Below are 17913 nucleotides of genomic sequence, written 5' to 3'. Positions count from 1 at the left end.
CATGACAACCTCATTGTGAGGCAGCAGCGAAGAGTTAAGAAGCAACAAAGGATGATTATTTTCTGGAAACGTCAGGTTCCAGCCTGTCGATACTTTAACGTGGGGAAGATTTTAGCCGGTGAAGACTTCAACATGTCCTCAAGTGACAATAATTAATAATGAATATGTTATTTCATGAAGTCAGTTTTGAATCAAGCTACTCATTTTGCTTTGACTTAGACAAGGTTTAGTGCACCCTGGTATTGCCCAATGTTAGAGTGTTTGTTTAGAGGCAAACCCTGTGAGATCTTGAATAGTAATGCATGTTAGTGCCCTGTCACGGGTGCAGTCAGTATTTCTGATTTTTATTACCGCAAACAAGGAGGTTGAGTTGTGCCTGTTTGTTATTTGAACCATTTAAATTTTAGTTCGGATTCAGTTAAAGAGGCTGATCCACATTTTTTTTGTCACTTTACTTATAATTGCAAGAATTTTTCAGTGTTAAAAAATCCAGACATGATTTAGGAGTTGAGATTTTAATGTTTGTACAATTTGTTTGTACATGATTAAATCACAGACTGTATTTAAAGTTGGACAATGCATCTCCACTTCCTCCTACGATCCAGAGATGATGCTGGAGCCGGAGTCTGTAGTGATCAGGGGTGTCAAGGTCCCATGAATACACACACTCGACCAATCATGAGTCAGTCTCAGCTGTCAGTCATGACATCTGCCCCCATTATTATTGCATCAAATAACGAATCAAAACCGTACCTGAAAAATGACCAATTGGACAGCATCAGTGTGAAGAGAACTACCCAAATTTATTTGACGTGTTGGACATTTTAGCTTGGTCCATGTCCCATCCACTAACATGGAGGAGATGGGTTTATAACCAGTACTGCAGCCAGCTGGCGATCGAGATGCTTTGGGGACCTTTATTTTCTACGTTTATAAGAACAAGAAAGACGTGTAGGATTTGTTTGGCCCTGGCAGAGTTGTGTGTCATTCTTGTTTTTTCATTCTCTCAGCTATTATTTTTACATTAAACTATCAGTATCCTTTGTGGACGATTAAAGATAAAAGATAAATGCCAGCCACATTTTCAATTTGCAGAAAACAAAGCTTCTTTGTTTTTTCTAAACTAACTAAATCTCTCAATCGCATTCCAAAGGGGCTTCAGTCATGAATAAAGTTGTCTAATGTCCAAATATACTCTGGATATATTGGTCTTGAACAGATGTCGGATGCACTTTTTGTTCCAGTTCAGTTCAAAGAAGGATTTAGTGGTTGAGTTTAATGGAAAGTAACAACAATAGAATTATGGTTTGGACTGAATGATGGGTATCGCTCATGTCTATTAAGCTGAGGTTTGTCTGCAGACACAACAAAGCTCCAGACAAGCATCCCAGGCCTTTCACTCCCGTTCTGCCTTTAATGACACATGAAATACTGCACTCAGTAAACAGAAGGGATCTGCTGCCTGTTTTAAGTGATGTAGATCTCACTTTGCTGTGTCTCCTCAAGTCAGATTCCTCTCTTTGTTTGTCTCGGGCAGGAGGGCGTCTTTAGTTTGGTCCCTCACAGTTTTTAGGAAGGACATGATCCCAGAGCCGCCGGTGCCCCTCTCCTCCAGCGCCTTGGGTGCTCTGCTGACCATCTCCCCCTCTAAGTCCGGGTTCTGCTTACGGAGCTGTCGGGCTCGTGCAGCGGGCACCGTGATGAAGCGGCTGACGACGTTGATGTGGTAGCTGCGCAGAGCCAACAGCTTTGTGACGCAGAGATGAAAGGCCTGGTTTAGACGCTCGCTGGCCTGCTGCTGGACAAAACTCCTCAGGGGCGGTTGCAGAGAGATGTCCTGGATTAGTTGCTTGTGAGCAGGTGGCATGTAGTTCCTCATGCGGGTTAGAAAGGCACCTATAAAGGAAGCATCATCACAGTGAGGGCTTTTATTTGGATCCAGTGCTGATGCAATCATTCAAAGGATTAAAAAAAACATGAAAATTTGCCATCATACCACTTTTTTCTTCATGTTTGACTCCCAGAAGTTCATCAAAACAGTGCAGCAAACTGCTCTGTGCAGCACTTCCTCCTGAAAACTCCATCGCTTCTGTCCCGACCCCCTCATAGACCAGGCCCTTTGGCATACTGGGGTTGTCTTTCCATCTATACACGTGTACATGGACACAAACATGCACACATTTCAAAAACATGTTCAACTGCACAAATAAATGACTAAATAACTTAAAAATGTTCTGTACCCAGACAAGTAGATCCTCATAATGCCATAGAAGACTGAAGTCTCCACATGCACTGTAGAAAAATCACATTGATCAAAAATACTTTTTGATTTTCAATAAACAAAGTTATATCTGTGAGTGACAACCTTGCATCAATTTGAATGCATCAGTCATATCTTGCATAGACTGGCTAATGTCCTCCAGGGCTCTGGCCACAGCCTCAGTGTCTCTGCACCTGACACCGTTGATCACAGTGGGGATGCTCTGCAACACATGTCCAATTACTCTGGCTAATAAGTTTACTTATTATTGTTATTTTATTTGTGACTCTTATTTTTCAATACATCTTCACCCTCAGTGCAGGAACTGCTGCCAGCTCCACCAGCAGAGTGACCATGAAGAAGCCTCGGACGCTGTCTCCACCTGGGAGGCTGAACAGCAGCTCCAGGTTCCTGTGTGACGTGAATAAAAACACATTTTACATACAGCACCTGATTATTACAAATAAAGTGTCGAGGCTGCAAATGAGAATGTACTCACTCCATGTCAAAAGGCCTGAAACAGGAGATGCAAAGTTGAATGTTAAAAAGAAACAGAGCATATTCATACCTAACACTTATATGGGACGTAATAAAACTACATGAGGACGATAAATGGCCTCACCCCTCAGGGTCCCTCTTCCTCCAGTTAGCCAGTACTCCATCAGCATGGGTGAGAATTGGGGGAATTCCCAATCGCTGTGACACCTCCCAGAATGGAACAGCCAGGTTACATGGAAGAACCTTATAGAAAGATTTAATAAAAGATTGATGAATATGTTGAATGAAGAACAATAAATATGATTAAAAGAAAAGCTGACGGAGTTACCTCAACTGTGTCATTCTCTCCCTCCTGCCAAACGTAGCCCATGGTCATCACGCTGAGGGTCAAGTGGGCCAGCCTCAACTCCCGGTATTTCTGTAGAGAGCTGCTGCTCAGCAGCGGCATCTGCACAGAGAGGATCAACTGAACCACAGCTCCACAAACATATTTAACTGTCCTTGCCTGTTTTATTGTCCCTTCTTACCTTGTGAATATGGAAGCGCAGCTCGTGAGAGAGCACAAGCTCTGGGACTCGCAGGGCAATATCCATCCATGGCTGGAAGTAGGGTGGGAGCTCTTTCTTTGAATGTGAAGTTGCAGTTGAGTGTCCATCATGAGGGAATGTTCATCATTGTGACAAAGGCAAAAGAAACTCAACATGCACGGATGTGAACTTGTAATTGATGGAAAAATCGGAGACTTTTTTACTTTGAATTTTAAGGCTCAAATTTTCATTTGATGTTGTTTCATCAACAACGACCTTGGATTTGAAGAAGAGTTTAAACAAAATGTGACTGTGAAAGCACATGGGTGTTGGGTCGGAATAAAGTTAGATACAAAAAACAAGCATGAACAATGCCAAAAACTCTACTTATCTCTGTCAGCTGATCTCAATCAATACCACCAGCCAAAGTTCACCATTTACTTACATACAGGGATTCACTTGTGCAATACTCATTTGAGCACCATATTTGTTACTGTGTCTTCAGTTTACATAAGAATCAGCATCATGGAATTGTTTTTAAATTAAAGTCCTGTTTTTTTTTATATTAGTCAGACACTACAGTTTCGTGACAGTCAGATTTGTAATGGTGACTGCATGGGGGAAATTATTGCTTCAAACAAAGTAGAGATAACATTTTCCACCTACCAGAGGCTTGGGGAGGATGAAGCCGAACTCCTCAGACACGTGGTAGGAGTCCATAGAGAAAGGAGCTTTGGGTTCTGTTTCAGCAGCAGCCATGGAGAAAGTAGCAGAAACCCCAAGAGAGCAACAAATCTTCTCTGACTCTGAATAGTCGAAGAGACCCTAACCTGACTGGACTCTGGCACAGAGTTCACTTTATACAGCTGTTCGGTGGTCATTGCTTACGCAACGTTTATCTTTCTTGATTTCCTACAGGAAATCAGTAGCAAAGTTTCCCTTTTTGAAGTTCAAGACTTCAACTGTTATAATCTTTATACCATCACAAGCATTCAAGCTGAGTAAATGGTTTACCACACTCACTATATACTGCATTCGACCAGCACCTGCTGACCTAAACTGCTGTGCAGAGTAATTTCCGAGTCTAGTGCAGATTATATGGTTATTATGGTAGATGAGATGCTTTGCATGTTGTGTAAGGGAAATACTGCTCTGTTATTTTACTGCCTTTTCAAATTATCAGGCAGGGATGTAAAAAATAAGGAAGATGTAAAAATGCTGTATTGATAACAACGGAATTTCAGACTGAACAATCAGTTTTCAATTACCCTGAGGAAACTGCAGTAAAACAAATTCAGCATATAAGAAAGAATGTGGACAAAATAAAGCAATGACAAGGGGTCGAATCATTAAACATTAGATGGACTGGACCATCTTTTATATATAGTATATCACTATATCACCTCCTGGTTAGTAGACGACCCACTCTACCTCCGCAGGCACAGCAGTCCACATTAAAAAAATTTCGGAAGTAAAAGAGATAAATGAGAAATAACATCTATTTCGATCAATGTTCTCCTGACTGTCCTCTGTTTTGATATTATATACTTATGATTTGTTTTACTTGCTGATACATTAATTGATTGGTTTACTACTTCAAAGTTAGTTGAAGACTCTAAAACACAACACAGTTGCTATTCAAACACATTGGCCTAAAGTACAACAACATACATACAACATGATATTGTACAATTATATCGTTTGTGTTTTAGTACAGTGAATGTCTTCCATCTGTTTTATTTTGAAGGAAATGATTCCACCCTTTGCTCTCTGTATGTCACTGCTCAGAATGAAAGTTGGGATTAAGTAAATGTTGACCGTCAGCCTCACCTGGTGGAGCAGAGTGAGCACTGCAGGAGTTCAGTAACATAGATGTCATATAGATGTCACTCTCCTGGTTCAGTGCCATCCAGTCCTCTACACCACCATCATTTCACTTTGTTGGGTGACAGATGTAATTTAGGATCTTCACCCCGATAAATAATAAAATAGAAATGCAGTAGAATACATGAACCTTCAAGCCTTGTTGCAATCTTACCTAGCGGACGCCTTGTTTATACAACTGCAGTGTGGCTTTGGTCTTCATGCATTCTGAAAAGTGCAAGTGTAAAGGTCAACTGTAATTTGATCCTCTCGGTCCTGAATCAAAGTTAAGATGTACAAACACTGGATTGCATTGTTCCACTGTGACGCAGTTCAGGGCAACACAGATACACAGAGGTAGAAGATTAAAAAATAACGGTTGAGATACTGGATTTGAGTGGATTTAAAACATTCGGAGGCTGCATCCACCTGGGGTGGAAACAACCGTTATTTATCTGACGGCAAATATCTCTGAGGATAGGCCTTCATTGCCTAAAACTTGCTAACCAATAGGTGAACTGACACTGCTGTATGTGCCAACACTGCTATAAACAAATCAAAAAACAGCCATTCTTCTTATAATTGGATAAATATCTTGTATGTGAATATAATGCACATCATGAACATTTTACCTCAGGTGGCATTGACCAAATTCTTTTCAGGTTTATTAAACACACTCTTTTAATGTTAAAAGGAGGTTTATTAACTCAAAAAACAGAGATTCAGGGTGACTTAATCATCCTGAATTACTTTGTTGGTCGGAAATATGGAGTAAAAAACCAGCAAATTCTATTCACTGCAGTATTATTATACAAATAATGTTTTGAGATATAAAATACAACAGATAACATTAAGGGATGAAAAAGACCATCAAACTGTCTTATGACACTGTGATTTGATGATGAGAAAAGCAGTTATAGATGTTGATTGCCATCCATCAATCAGCTTAATGCAATACAACTGAATCAATAATACAAGACGATCTACTGCATTAGATCAAATTGGAGGGAAACAATAGGGCAGCATTTGGTATTTACTTGACCTTTATAGCAATCAGAGGTCAACACAATGTCTCTGCTATTTCAATGTTCCATCTACTTATTGAACACTCTTCTCCAGACTGATCAGTGGCGACAGATGAGATGAAGTCATGCAGCGTCAGTTTAACGCAGTTTAAAAGAACCAAAGTCCTTAATAGTTGCTATATGACTGGTGCATTTTTCTTTAGACAGTCCTGTTGAATAAAACAATAATGGATCTATTTAGACAATTAGTTTTTTTGTTTGGAGGACATAATATTTATTTATTTTTTATTAAATTTGTGTAATATATGGAAGCTGGCACTGTGTGTGTGTGTGTGTGTGTGTGTGTGTGTGTGTGTGTGGTGTGTGTGTGTGTGTGTGTGTGTGTGTGTGTGTGTTTGTGTGCTTTCTTATGGGGACAAAAGGCAAGTCCACATAATGTAAATCATGAAAGTTTAAGGTGAAGACATGCTTTAAGGTTAGATTTAGGTTTTGACGAGTAGTAACTGTGGTTAAGGCTGAAGTAATGCACCAGGAAGTCCATTTAAGTCATATTACAAAGTCATGGAGACACAACTGTGTGTGTGTGTGTGTGCGTGCGTGCGTGCGTGCGTGCGTGTGTGTGTGTGCGTGCGTGTGTGCGTGTGTGTGGTTTCTCTTTGCAGGATGAGCCTCACCTGTCCCTATTGAATATAGAAGCGCCCCTGGAGACATCACTATCAATTAACACATCAGGGAGTTCATGATTCTGGCTCCTTGGTGTGATGCTGTGCACCCTTGAGGGATGTTGCTCTAAAACATATTTTTCTTACACTTCTACCAAAATGAAACCACGCAAAGTGCAGTGAGGGAGCGGCATTGTCAAGGCAGTGGACTTGAGGTCAGTGTACATCGGCTGACCGGAGCCGTGGAATGGGATTCGTGCGTCTTTAAAGTGGATCAGTGTTTTGTAATGAATGGGGTGTGAGGGTTTTTTTCGCCTGTGCGCCTGCCTATTATTAGCCACGGAGGCCTTACAGCAGCCGGAGGTGGTTCTATGACGGTCAGGGCTGCTGCAGCCTCTCTGCACGGCAACGACACGCTCCGTGTTTTGGCCGCTGCGCTCGGACTAATCGCCCTGATCCGCAGGACTCCCTCCTCCCGTTCTCCAGCCTCGGGTCACCTCGCCTCGAACATGAAGTTGAACGCGAGCGGACGGCAGGTGCGAGCCGCATCCGATGGAGCCCTGCTTCCCACCGCCTCCATCGAGCAACCCGATGCAGCACTTCCTCATGTTGCGGTAAGAGGCAGCGGGAGACGGAGGGGGGGGGGATGAGACGCGTCCAGGCTGCGGGAGGAATCAAACCGGGGCTTTTATTGCACGAAGTGTTGGGAACGCGGATAAACAGGCTCAGGAGTCAATGACGGGATGTTACATAAGGTGTAATGCAGCAGAGCCTCATGACTCGGTGGCGGTGCAGGGACTGTGCGGTCCTCCTGGTAGGAAATGCACGATTTTATCATCTTTTTCATGGCTGATCGCTGTGCAGGCTGCACGTTTATATCTAATAATAAGAGGAAATACTGCAGGTCTTTGTCTGATCTTGTGAAAAATGATGGATTGATTTGCGCAGCGTAGACTGAATCATGCATGAGCAATATTAGAGGCGGTGTATCTCTATTGTGTTATAGGCCCAGTCTTATAGGTCAAACTGTCAGATTTATCTATATACATATAAAGGCCTATCTATATATATATTTATATATATATATGCACTGATGCTGTATTTAATCTGAGTGTATTCCTCCGTAGGGGGATGGGGATGATGTCAATGAAAGGACTTTATGAATGGCTGCAAACTGCAAGTGACCCTTAGAATTAAAAAAAAATCACAGTAACCCTTGATAGTAATATTAACAGCACTGTGTACATCACTATCTTTTCATAGAGGTGAATTCATTGTCATCCTAGACCACAGCTTAGGTTGTAGTGCGGGTGACCAATATTATTATCATATAGTGAAAACATAGGCAGTTGTTTCTTTACAGTCTATTGGGGTCCAGGCAGGCACACGGACACTAGAGCTGATCTCATTCACAAAGAAGGTAGCACTGTATAGGAGTGGCTACTCTGATGTACGGTTCCTAGTGCAGGGAGGAAGGTGCAAATGTGGTCTGGTGTTTAAAGACATGGAGTCAAACATGACGTGACTCAGTTTGGGACCAATTGATATTCAGAATAATGTATTGTTCGATGTGATGGAACATATTAGAACCAAAATAAGGTTAGACAACTAAACTATCGGTTATTGCCATGATTATGTGCTGCCTCTGCTGCTGCTTTTGTTAAATAAAATAAAAACCTGGTAACAGTTTGATACATGCATGTGTTCTGATAAAGGCTGTGACACACCCAGACACAGATCACAGTTCCCTTGGAAACCAGTGTGAGTGTCTCAAGCATCCGCCACCATTTTCACAAGACAGAAATAGTCTGTTTACCTATGTCCTCCATCTCTATTTAATAAGGGCGTACTTGTGCCTACCAGATTTCTAGCACTTACTGCTGTGAATGAGAGCTACAGGACCAGTAAAGAGGGAAAAGCGTTGTAGGCTGGCCTCGTGGGATTACAGAAATATCTGGCCAGGATTGCTTGCTTGTGGCTTTAATATATCTTTTTTTATATCGGGACAAGGGACAGGGAAGTTGTGAATGGGCACCGGGACGTCACGAGACATCCATTGATAGCTCTGCAGGCAGGAAAAATAAGCTGTGCAGATGATGAAGAGCAGCCACGGTGTCTGTTATCCGTATTGATTCATGCTCCTGTGCAGTTCAGGACCACAGTTTGAAATTTCTGGTGCTGATGCAGCTTTTCTGCACCTCTTTGTGTCTCGACAGGTCTCAGCTGACAGATTCTGATATGGACTATGAGAGGCCAAACGTTGAGACTATCAAGTGTGTGGTGGTGGGAGACAATGCAGTCGGGAAGACCCGCCTTATCTGCGCCCGGGCCTGCAATGCCACACTGACTCAGTACCAGTTACTCGCCACACATGTGCCCACAGTCTGGGCAATTGACCAGTACAGAGTATGCCAGGAGGTGAGTATGCAAATACATTTCTCTATGAAGACTACCTGGATGTTTATTAAGGATTTCAACCATTGGTGTTTTGACTAAATTATAATGTATACATGAGAAGATAACTCATGCACCATATGTACCTTTGGCTTTGCAGTAATTCATTAGTCATTGTCACACAGAGGCTGATGAATGTGTCATTTCTTATCAGGTACTAGAGCGCTCTAGAGATGTAGTGGATGACGTCAGCGTGTCCCTTCGGCTCTGGGACACGTTTGGAGACCATCACAAGGACCGACGTTTTGCATATGGCAGGTGAGATACCGTTAAATTCAATGTCAGACGACCAGCATGTATTCTGGTGCTGTTTTAAGGTTCGACAATTTGTCCTTCGTCTTCCCTCCAGGTCCGATGTGGTGGTTCTGTGCTTCTCAATCGCCAATCCCAACTCTCTGTACCATGTGAAGACCATGTGGTACCCCGAGATCAAACACTTCTGCCCCCGGGCTCCTGTCATCTTGGTGGGCTGTCAGCTGGACCTGCGCTACGCTGACCTGGAGGCAGTCAACAGGGCGCGGAGGCCTTTAGCTCGGTAATGGGACTTATGAGCAGTATTTATGTTTGTTTGAGATTTGTTTGTTGACATATTTTCTTCTTTTTCAGACCCATTAAATCGAATGAGATTCTTCCTCCAGAGAGAGGTCGGGAGGTGGCCAAAGAGTTGGGAGTGCCATATTACGAAACCAGTGTTGTTGCTCAGTTCGGAGTCAAGGATGTCTTTGACAACGCTATCCGAGCTGCGCTCATATCACGCCGCCACCTGCAGTTTTGGAAATCTCACCTCAGAAACGTGCAGCGGCCTCTCCTTCAGGCACCCTTCCTGCCGCCGAAACCTCCCCCACCTATAATCACTGTGCCTCCTCCCCCAACCACCACAGAGGAGCATCCAGTCGGTCTGCTGGAGGACCCACACTGTGCTGATGTCATTCTGGTTTTGCAGGAGCGACAAAAAATCTTTGCACACAAGATATACCTGGCGACGTCCTCTTCAAAGTTCTACGACCTCTTCATTATGGACACGCAGAATGAAGAGAATGAACGGCCCTCTCGCGGTCCTCTCTCTGGCAGAGAGCTGCTGATGCGCGCTGCTAGCTTTGATGTTTGCGAGAGCATTGATGAGGGAGACAGGGCCAACCTGAGGAACTGCACTAGCGACGGGACCTTGAAGGACTCGCAGGGCCGGAGGGGCAGGCTGCTCTCCTCGTGGAGCCGAGCCTTCGTCAGCATCCAGGAGGAGCTGGTCGATGACCCTATAACATACTGCCCAAGGCCCATGACTGTTGTGCACATGGACCAGTCCATGCAGCTGGGTCCTTTCCGAGCAGTGCTGCGCTACCTGTACACAGGTCAGCTGGACGAGAATGAGAAAGAGTTAATGCACATTGCACACATTGCTGAGCTGCTGGAGGTCTTTGACCTGCGGATGATGGTGGCAAACATACTTAACAATGAAGCCTTCATGAACCAAGAAATCACCAAAGCCTTTCATGTACGGCGCACAAACAGAGTCAAAGAGTGCTTGGCTAAAGGCACCTTCTCTGGTGAGTGGAAACCATGAAGCCATGTTTTGTTTTTAAATGTATTCTTCTTGTATACAGTGGATCCAGATGTCACTACCTGTGTCTCACCTCTGTATTGCAGACGTAATATTCAAGCTAGACGATGGGACGATCATGGCTCACAAACCGTTGCTCATCTCTAGTTGTGACTGGATGGCAGCTATGTTCGGCGGGCCTTTTGTGGAGAGCTGCACAAAAGAGGTGAGTCACATGACGTCACAGAGCTCAAATACACACCCCGGTCAGTGCAGTGCTCAGGTAAAACGTTTCTTCCACATCTTTCATATTGTCCAGTGGCAGTCTTATTGCCATTCACATTTTAAGCTTTAAAATGACACGAAAGGCACTATGGCCGCAAAGATCAATGCATGCCTTGTCCCAAGTGGGAGCAGCAATGAACTACGTGCTCTGTGTGCAAACTATAATTTAATTAGAGGATTGCAAATCTGCTTTAATAGAATTACAGTGGCTTCTGTGATCCAAGCATACTGCTGTTCTGTGACCTCAGCTACTTTGTTTTTCAACCTTAATGATGCTACTAAAAGATACTGCATGCACCGTATGAACCTCTGCAGTGTGAGATTTAGACTAGGTTGTTTAGATCAAAAATAAATCATACGGTTATTCAAAGTTATATTAAGATATAATGATCAGTTATCCCCTTTGTTGTTGTTGTTGTTGTTGTTGTTGTTGTTGCTGCTGTGGCCTCAGTAGAGCTGAACAAGTAATTGAGGATTTTCCAACTATCTACATCACAGAATAACAAATGTTAAAAGGAGATTCAAACACATGTTCCTGTTTCTAAGGTGCTGTTTCCCAACACTACTCGCAGCTGTATGAGGGCTGTGCTGGAATATCTCTACACAGGGCGGTTTTGCTCTCGGCCTGACTTGGATGCAATGGAGCTGATTGTTCTTGCCAATCGTCTTTGCCTCCCCCACCTGGTTGCACTTACAGGTATATTTAGTGTAGTTATTATCCTGTAACCACAGGATTTTACTAAACGAAGTTAAGTTTCTCAGTCAATGCGTCGCCTGTGTCAATGCATGACTTTCTTTTATGCCTCTTCCAGAACTCTACACAGTAACAGTGTTGACGGAGTCAGCAATGATGGGAGCTGACATTGATGGAGATGTGCTGGTGTACTTGGATATGGCCCAGGTAGAGTGTGACGTGTCAATCATCTCAGAACAAGGACAACAATTATAACACTTACATAATATTTATTTTGCTAATTGTAAAGGACAAACTGTTCTAGAGGCTGACGCAATATTTACACCCAGTAGGTGGAGCCTAAGAAACGCAGTCTTACAGTAAATAGTGCACTAAAGCTATTTTGAAAATAATTAGCAAACGACCTTAAGGGAAGTAGACATTTAAGACTTAGCAGTCTGGCTCAGCACCAAGTGCATCTCATCATTCAGACTGTGCAGATGTGCTTCTGCTACTTCAGGGACTAAGTTCATCTGTGGCAATTTGATCAATTGCTTATTTCTTTGGTGATATGAACCACTAAAGGACAACAATTAATCTAAAGGGATTTTTCTGCATTCTTTTGACCTAATTTGGAGTATAGCTTGAGACTTTTGGGGGCTAATGCTGATACCGATTTATATCAGCTGAAATAAAAAAAAATGTTTTAAATGAACATGATTCCTAATATGATAAGAAATGTAAAAAGGCTTGATATTTTTTACAGTTGAAATATAAACTTTACAATAAAAATAAGACCAAAACACAAATACAACCAAATATATAGAGGTTGAAAATAATGTAGTAAATTAAGATACATTTAATGTCAAATGTAAACATAAATGCACATATTTTTTTACATTGTTCAGTCTGTGAAATAAAAGTGTTCTTATCAGCACGTAATGGCAAACATAAACACATATATCATATGTCTATGAAAGGCTCATATTGGCCGATTTGATAAATCAGTTGTTATACTGTACTTTCTCATCTGCATTAATTATATTACCAACAAGTTAGCATGCCAATGCTAACACACTAAAGTTTAGTACCAGTGTACAGCTGATGAGTAATGACTGACAATTGCCACCAAAGTGAATATTTACTGCAGTTGAATCTGATGTAAAATGTAATACAAAATGTATATAAAGGTAGAGGCAAGTCTCACCTAGCAGATGTAAACATAACAATCTGGACCTGTGATAGCCTATATAAATAAATATTTATATAAATGTATATTCCATTTAGGTTGAGCTCGAATAAGGAGATGTCTGCATCCGAATCACCAGCAAAACCTCACAACAATGCTTGTCATGTACAGAAACTGTTCACAAATACAAAAATGGCAAATACAGATCTTGTATGTTGACAGTTCCACGGTGCGCAGCAGCTTACAGGCTGGTGTCTTCACCACATCTGCACCAACTACAACAGCGTCTGCCGCAAGTTTCCCCGAGACATGAAGTCCAAGTCTACAGGTAAAACACACGTGATCTGGTAACAGCCCTCTGATGGAAACTAAACACCAACCTGTCACCTGTTTGGTGCTACAGTACATAAAGACTTGTTTGTTTTGGAACATGGCAGCATGAAATGAAAACGTATTTAATAGGCTTTAGAAAAGACAGATGGCCAATTTAAATGAAATCTGTAAGAGCCGATTAAGCTCAATGGACCCATTCCACCTGAGTGAGACTTAGTTTTAAGCACTTCAGGAATAGTCAAGGACCTTTAACATTAATGGTTAATGCCTCCACAGTTCTCGTTTGCTCAATGATAAAATAAAATCTATTAATGTTCTATGGAGCCTTTTCCTTTATTAATGATGTTGGTTTTGTTGTTATACATAAATAATATTACACTATAATGTTATCAGTGTCTAGAATATATAAATAGCCAAGTATTTTTATATATTCAAATATATCTTCAGTCTGTTTCTTTCAACTGATTCCAATTCATTTGTTGTGACTTTGCTAAAATGCAAAAAACATTGTGGGGAATTTGACAATTTAAAAATGAATTTTGAAAATCCTATTCAGCATTTTTCTAAAACAGATTGTTCTGATGCAGAGAACCAAGAATACTTTGAGAAACACCGCTGGCCACCCGTGTGGTACCTCAAAGAGGACGACCACTACCAAAGAGCCCGCAAAGAGCGCGACAAGGAGGACTACCTGTACCAGAGGCGGCAGTGTAAACGCAAGTGGATTTTCTGGAACCTTCCCTCCTCCCCTAACTCGAACTCTTCCTCTTCTGGCTCGTCCGCCGTCATCTGAGCGAGCAGTAAGGCCGGGTCCACGCTGCAGTCCCCTCAGCGCGGATGGGACTTGTAACAGATACAATAGAAGATAAGCACTGCTGACTAGATCCGCCCCCAGTTATTCAGGCACACAGTTTCTCCTTCTCCGGTTTGTTTGCAGCACTCCTACATTAAGGTCAGCTCAATCTGGCAGTTTTAGTCGAGCTTTGTTCCTTGTATTTTTAGCTTGGTGTACATGACACTCAGACCTCAGTGATATGAGCCTCACTGACAAACGGCACAGTGTGACCGGCGCAAACAACAACTCACATCGATCGTTATGTGTTCCACCATCTGAATTTAAAGTAATAGCACTCTGCTGGCACAGAACCTTCCACCTGTGGTCATAACTATCATCAGTCAACCTGAACTGACAACCAAGTGCTGCTTATCAGCTGCAACAACCAGCAACTCAACACAGAAATTAAGTCTCAGAGATATAACACTTTGCCCTTAAGTGTTTGTACAATCTACCAAACTGCGTGTACAGTATGATCCCATCAACAAGATGCAACAATAGTATAGCCTGCCAGGAATCAAGTACTGAACTCTTCCACTCTAACCATTCTGATTATCATCCTGTATGCATAAATGAAAATACAGGCAAGTTGTATTTCTGTCCAGTCCTTGTGTTTTTAAATGTTTGTGTACGGCTTGCACAACTGAGAGGGGTGAGTCTGGACACACTCGGTAGTCATGATGTATCGTGATCTTGTGATTTGTCGCCTCTTGTCACAAAAGGGCTTTAGTTTACATGAATGCATTCAGTGTCCGGAGACATGAGATCCCAAATTGAGGAAAATATCTGTATTTTCTGTGAAACGCCAGCAAAAACAAACCATTATTATTTCCCCGTATGTTGCTGGATGAGGCTTGTTGGCGCCACATGTTTTTCCTGGGTCTTTCAGCTTTACGTTGAATAGTCCCATCAGCCTGATCGCTGTCATCCTGGAAAGCTACTCATGATGCATCTCAGACGCAACAGCAGCATCTCCGGAGCTGAAGTGACCACGTGTACATTACCATTCCTCTGTGACGACGTGTTTGACATATCTCAAACCTGGTGGGGACTTCTCTTGGTTGATCGGAGGATCCCTAAGACTCGTACATGCAGGAAGCTTCCTCACGCCTAGGTGAAGTCATCCATGTTCTTCTACACATCTCGAGCACTTTATTGGACTCTTCAACGACAGAGACACACACAAAACCCTCCAGTAGCAGCATCCTGGTGAACGGCACTGAGGACACTATGGCGCCATGACACATTGTGGAAATGAAAAAAAAAGGAACTTGGGAGGATCATGGTGTTTCGAATGTTTCTGAAATACTGTCAAGCGGTTTAACTCAAATCATTTGTGTTGATTTGTTTTGCACACGTCACAGTATATGTTCAAGTTTGTCATCTCATATTGGACTTGATTGTAGGATGGAGTGCAGATATGTTCAGATTTGTAGGCATGGTGCTCAGTGAAGCTGGGTCGTATTGTAAATTTAAAAAAAAAAATCAGATGAACCGCAAGTAACTTGCTTCGCTCTCATGCACAGTTACGTAATATTGTGCACTGCAGGCAGTGAGCAGTATCGCACAGTATTACTGAGTAATACATATAGTGAATATAGACTTGACTCGTCCGACTCGCATTTAGTTACCGTGCAGCTACACACTGTTGTTGAAAATATCTGAATACTCGTCGTGGTGACCTCCAGTTACATCTATTATATGCTGTAGTATACATGCAAATTACTGGTAGTTCATATGAAGAGTCGACTCATAGTAAAATAGGATTAGGGGTAAAGTAGACACATGTTTGTATAAATGACATTATAAAGACATACATGAAACATACCATTGTTATCAAAAGAGTCAGTTCTTGTTGCAGCATTTGCTTTTGCAGCATATGTTAAAGAAAAGCTTGCTTTTAATACTGCATAGGATTGGTTACACTTTTCCATACAGGTTCCGACTAGACACATATTAGACAGAGCCCATCAAAGAGCTGAAAAATGCTGATGTGCTATGAATCAAATCAGTGACAGAAAACAATTTCTTGCTTGTAATAACTCCTGACCTAACTACATTGCATGAACAGGGATGAAGTTCAGTCATCATCATTGAAAGTGCACGCTACAGACAAGTGATGGGGCTGGTGCTCTAAGCAGTAGCTTTAAATTGTTCTCGATTACATTAATTTTGTCTGTTGCTAATTAATTAAACGCAGCAACCGTCATTTGAAGGTTTTAATTGTTCCAATCTTTTTTGGCACACATTGTCAGACATTAGGCAAAGGGAGCATGGTACTCTTTTAGATCCAGCTTTATTCTAATCCTTAATGCTTGGATTCATCAATATGCTACATTCGATTTAATTACTTAATAAACAATAAGGCCCAGTTTTCATGTTAAATAAGGTTTATTATAATATCTATAGCAAGAGGGTCTGTGCTGTTATAATTTGCGTAGGTGTGATAGATGAAGTTCATAGATGTGCATTTCATTCCTCAGTGCACTGCATTTCTCAATGAATCCACTGCTGATGTTTTGCATCAACGCCACCTCATGCCTTAATGTACAGTGTAGTGTATGGCATCGAATGTAATGTAGTGTTACTATGGTGAGTAGTTTGTCTGCTATATGTTGAGTTACCATGGTGCTCTCAGTGTGTGTATCTGTAAATGTACATTATCCATAATTTGGTTGTTAATCGTCGGATTTTATGTTTTAAGCCGAATAGACAAAACTAATTAAAGACTCTGATCTGACCATCCTCAACTAACACAAGGACAAACCATAGATTTGTGACATTATAAATGAATGCAGGGATTTCTGATTTAGTTGTATTATTTCAAAGCTGCTTTATGCTGATGAGTCAGCACAGTTACAACATGCTGAGACAGTGTGGCCATTGGCAGTTAGAACTCAAACATGTAAATATAAATTGTAGGCTGCTATTCAAACTTGGCAGAGTGATCGATATATAAGCTATTGCATAGTTCAAGTAGGTAGTGTTTTGTACTATGCATACTGAAATGTCTGACTTTGAAACTTGCACTGCTTTGTAGCACCAGGTTCTATTCAATTTGCATTAGATGGTATTGCAACATCATTAGTTAGGCACACGACATCAGGTAAAACAAACAAAAAAAAAAAATACACCGATTAGATCATAAATTACAAAGATGTTGACACTGGGGCCCTTCTCCATATGTTTGGGTGCTAACATCACCGCTGCAGACAAGCACAAACCAAAGGGAGCTTTAGCAGCACCAGGAATATATTATATATGCTGCACAATCACTTCTGCATAGTTTAAGAGGCCTTGTTCTGAAATGGTTGAAAATTCAATGAAAAAGAGAAAAAAAAAAACAATAAAGGAAAAGAAAAAAAACTTGAATGTTTTCTCAGTGTTCAAAGCCTAGATGACGTTTTCCTAAGTCATCAGGTATTTTTGTTCTTAAGAGCTGTTTTTATTGTTTAGGAGCTGTAAATCTGAAATTCTGTAGCATGTGTTCTTGAAAATGTGGAATTATTTACTAAATAAAGATGGAGCAACGTGGGAAGTTTGGGCATCACTTTTTATATATATAAAATAAGGTAGATTGTTAGTTTCATTTAAAAAAAAACAATAAATGTTGGTGTTTATAGTAATGTTGTTTTATGTATATATTTAATGTATATACAAACATTGCAGATTTACAGAATATGTCCAACTAAAGTTGAATACAGTTAAATAAATACTCATTTCGATATATAAATATGAATCCCAAAAAACGTACACACACATATATTCAGTC

The 17913-nt window shown here is 41.4% G+C and overlaps 2 protein-coding genes across 4 annotated transcripts; one reads left to right on the top strand and one right to left on the bottom strand.

The window, feature by feature from the left end:
* Positions 1-499: 499 nt before the first annotated feature.
* Positions 500-4103, bottom strand: ido1 (indoleamine 2,3-dioxygenase 1). The gene is made up of 10 exons (XM_035166349.1): positions 3952-4103; positions 3286-3381; positions 3087-3206; positions 2883-3001; positions 2760-2774; positions 2572-2671; positions 2366-2483; positions 2241-2292; positions 1997-2145; positions 500-1896 (listed from the first exon to the last, which is right to left on the bottom strand). The coding sequence occupies exons 1-10, from the start codon at positions 4042-4044 to the stop codon at positions 1502-1504; spliced, it is 1257 nt and encodes a 418-aa protein (XP_035022240.1). The 5' UTR covers positions 4045-4103; the 3' UTR covers positions 500-1501.
* A 3063-nt stretch (positions 4104-7166) lies between these two features.
* Positions 7167-17675, top strand: LOC118114486 (rho-related BTB domain-containing protein 2). 3 transcript variants are annotated; one of them, XM_035164924.2, is made up of 10 exons: positions 7167-7449; positions 9052-9253; positions 9444-9547; positions 9639-9824; positions 9896-10833; positions 10934-11052; positions 11658-11808; positions 11924-12012; positions 13196-13301; positions 13894-17675. In XM_035164924.2, the coding sequence occupies exons 1-10, from the start codon at positions 7388-7390 to the stop codon at positions 14097-14099; spliced, it is 2163 nt and encodes a 720-aa protein (XP_035020815.1). In that variant the 5' UTR covers positions 7167-7387; the 3' UTR covers positions 14100-17675. The 3 variants fall into 3 exon arrangements, with proteins under 3 accessions (XP_035020815.1, XP_035020814.1, XP_035020816.1); XM_035164923.2 differs by having other exon boundaries at positions 13879-17675; XM_035164925.2 differs by lacking the exon at positions 7167-7449 and adding an exon at positions 7467-7649 and having other exon boundaries at positions 13879-17675.
* The last annotated feature ends 238 nt before the right edge of the window (positions 17676-17913 follow it).

The sequence above is a fragment of the Hippoglossus stenolepis genome, chromosome 9 (assembly GCF_022539355.2).
Source record: "Hippoglossus stenolepis isolate QCI-W04-F060 chromosome 9, HSTE1.2, whole genome shotgun sequence".
Lineage (NCBI taxonomy): Eukaryota > Metazoa > Chordata > Actinopteri > Pleuronectiformes > Pleuronectidae > Hippoglossus > Hippoglossus stenolepis.
This window is presented reverse-complemented; position numbering and strand designations above follow the sequence as displayed.

Bases quoted from the DNA above. Each gene is read 5' to 3' on its own strand.
- LOC118114486 (XM_035164923.2), top strand. From the start codon at position 7,388: ATGGAGCCCTGCTTCCCACCGCCTCCATCGAGCAACCCGATGCAGCAC. The intron at 10,834-10,933 runs GTGAGTGGAAAC...TCTGTATTGCAG, and splicing joins GGCTAAAGGCACCTTCTCTG to ACGTAATATTCAAGCTAGAC. The intron at 12,013-13,195 runs GTAGAGTGTGAC...GTATGTTGACAG, and splicing joins TGTACTTGGATATGGCCCAG to TTCCACGGTGCGCAGCAGCT.
- ido1 (XM_035166349.1), bottom strand. From the start codon at position 4,044: ATGGCTGCTGCTGAAACAGAACCCAAAGCTCCTTTCTCTATGGACTCC. The intron at 2,484-2,571 runs GTGAAGATGTAT...CATGTGTTGCAG, and splicing joins CAGCAGTTCCTGCACTGAGG to AGCATCCCCACTGTGATCAA. The intron at 2,293-2,365 runs GTTGTCACTCAC...ATTTTTCTACAG, and splicing joins TGCATTCAAATTGATGCAAG to TGCATGTGGAGACTTCAGTC.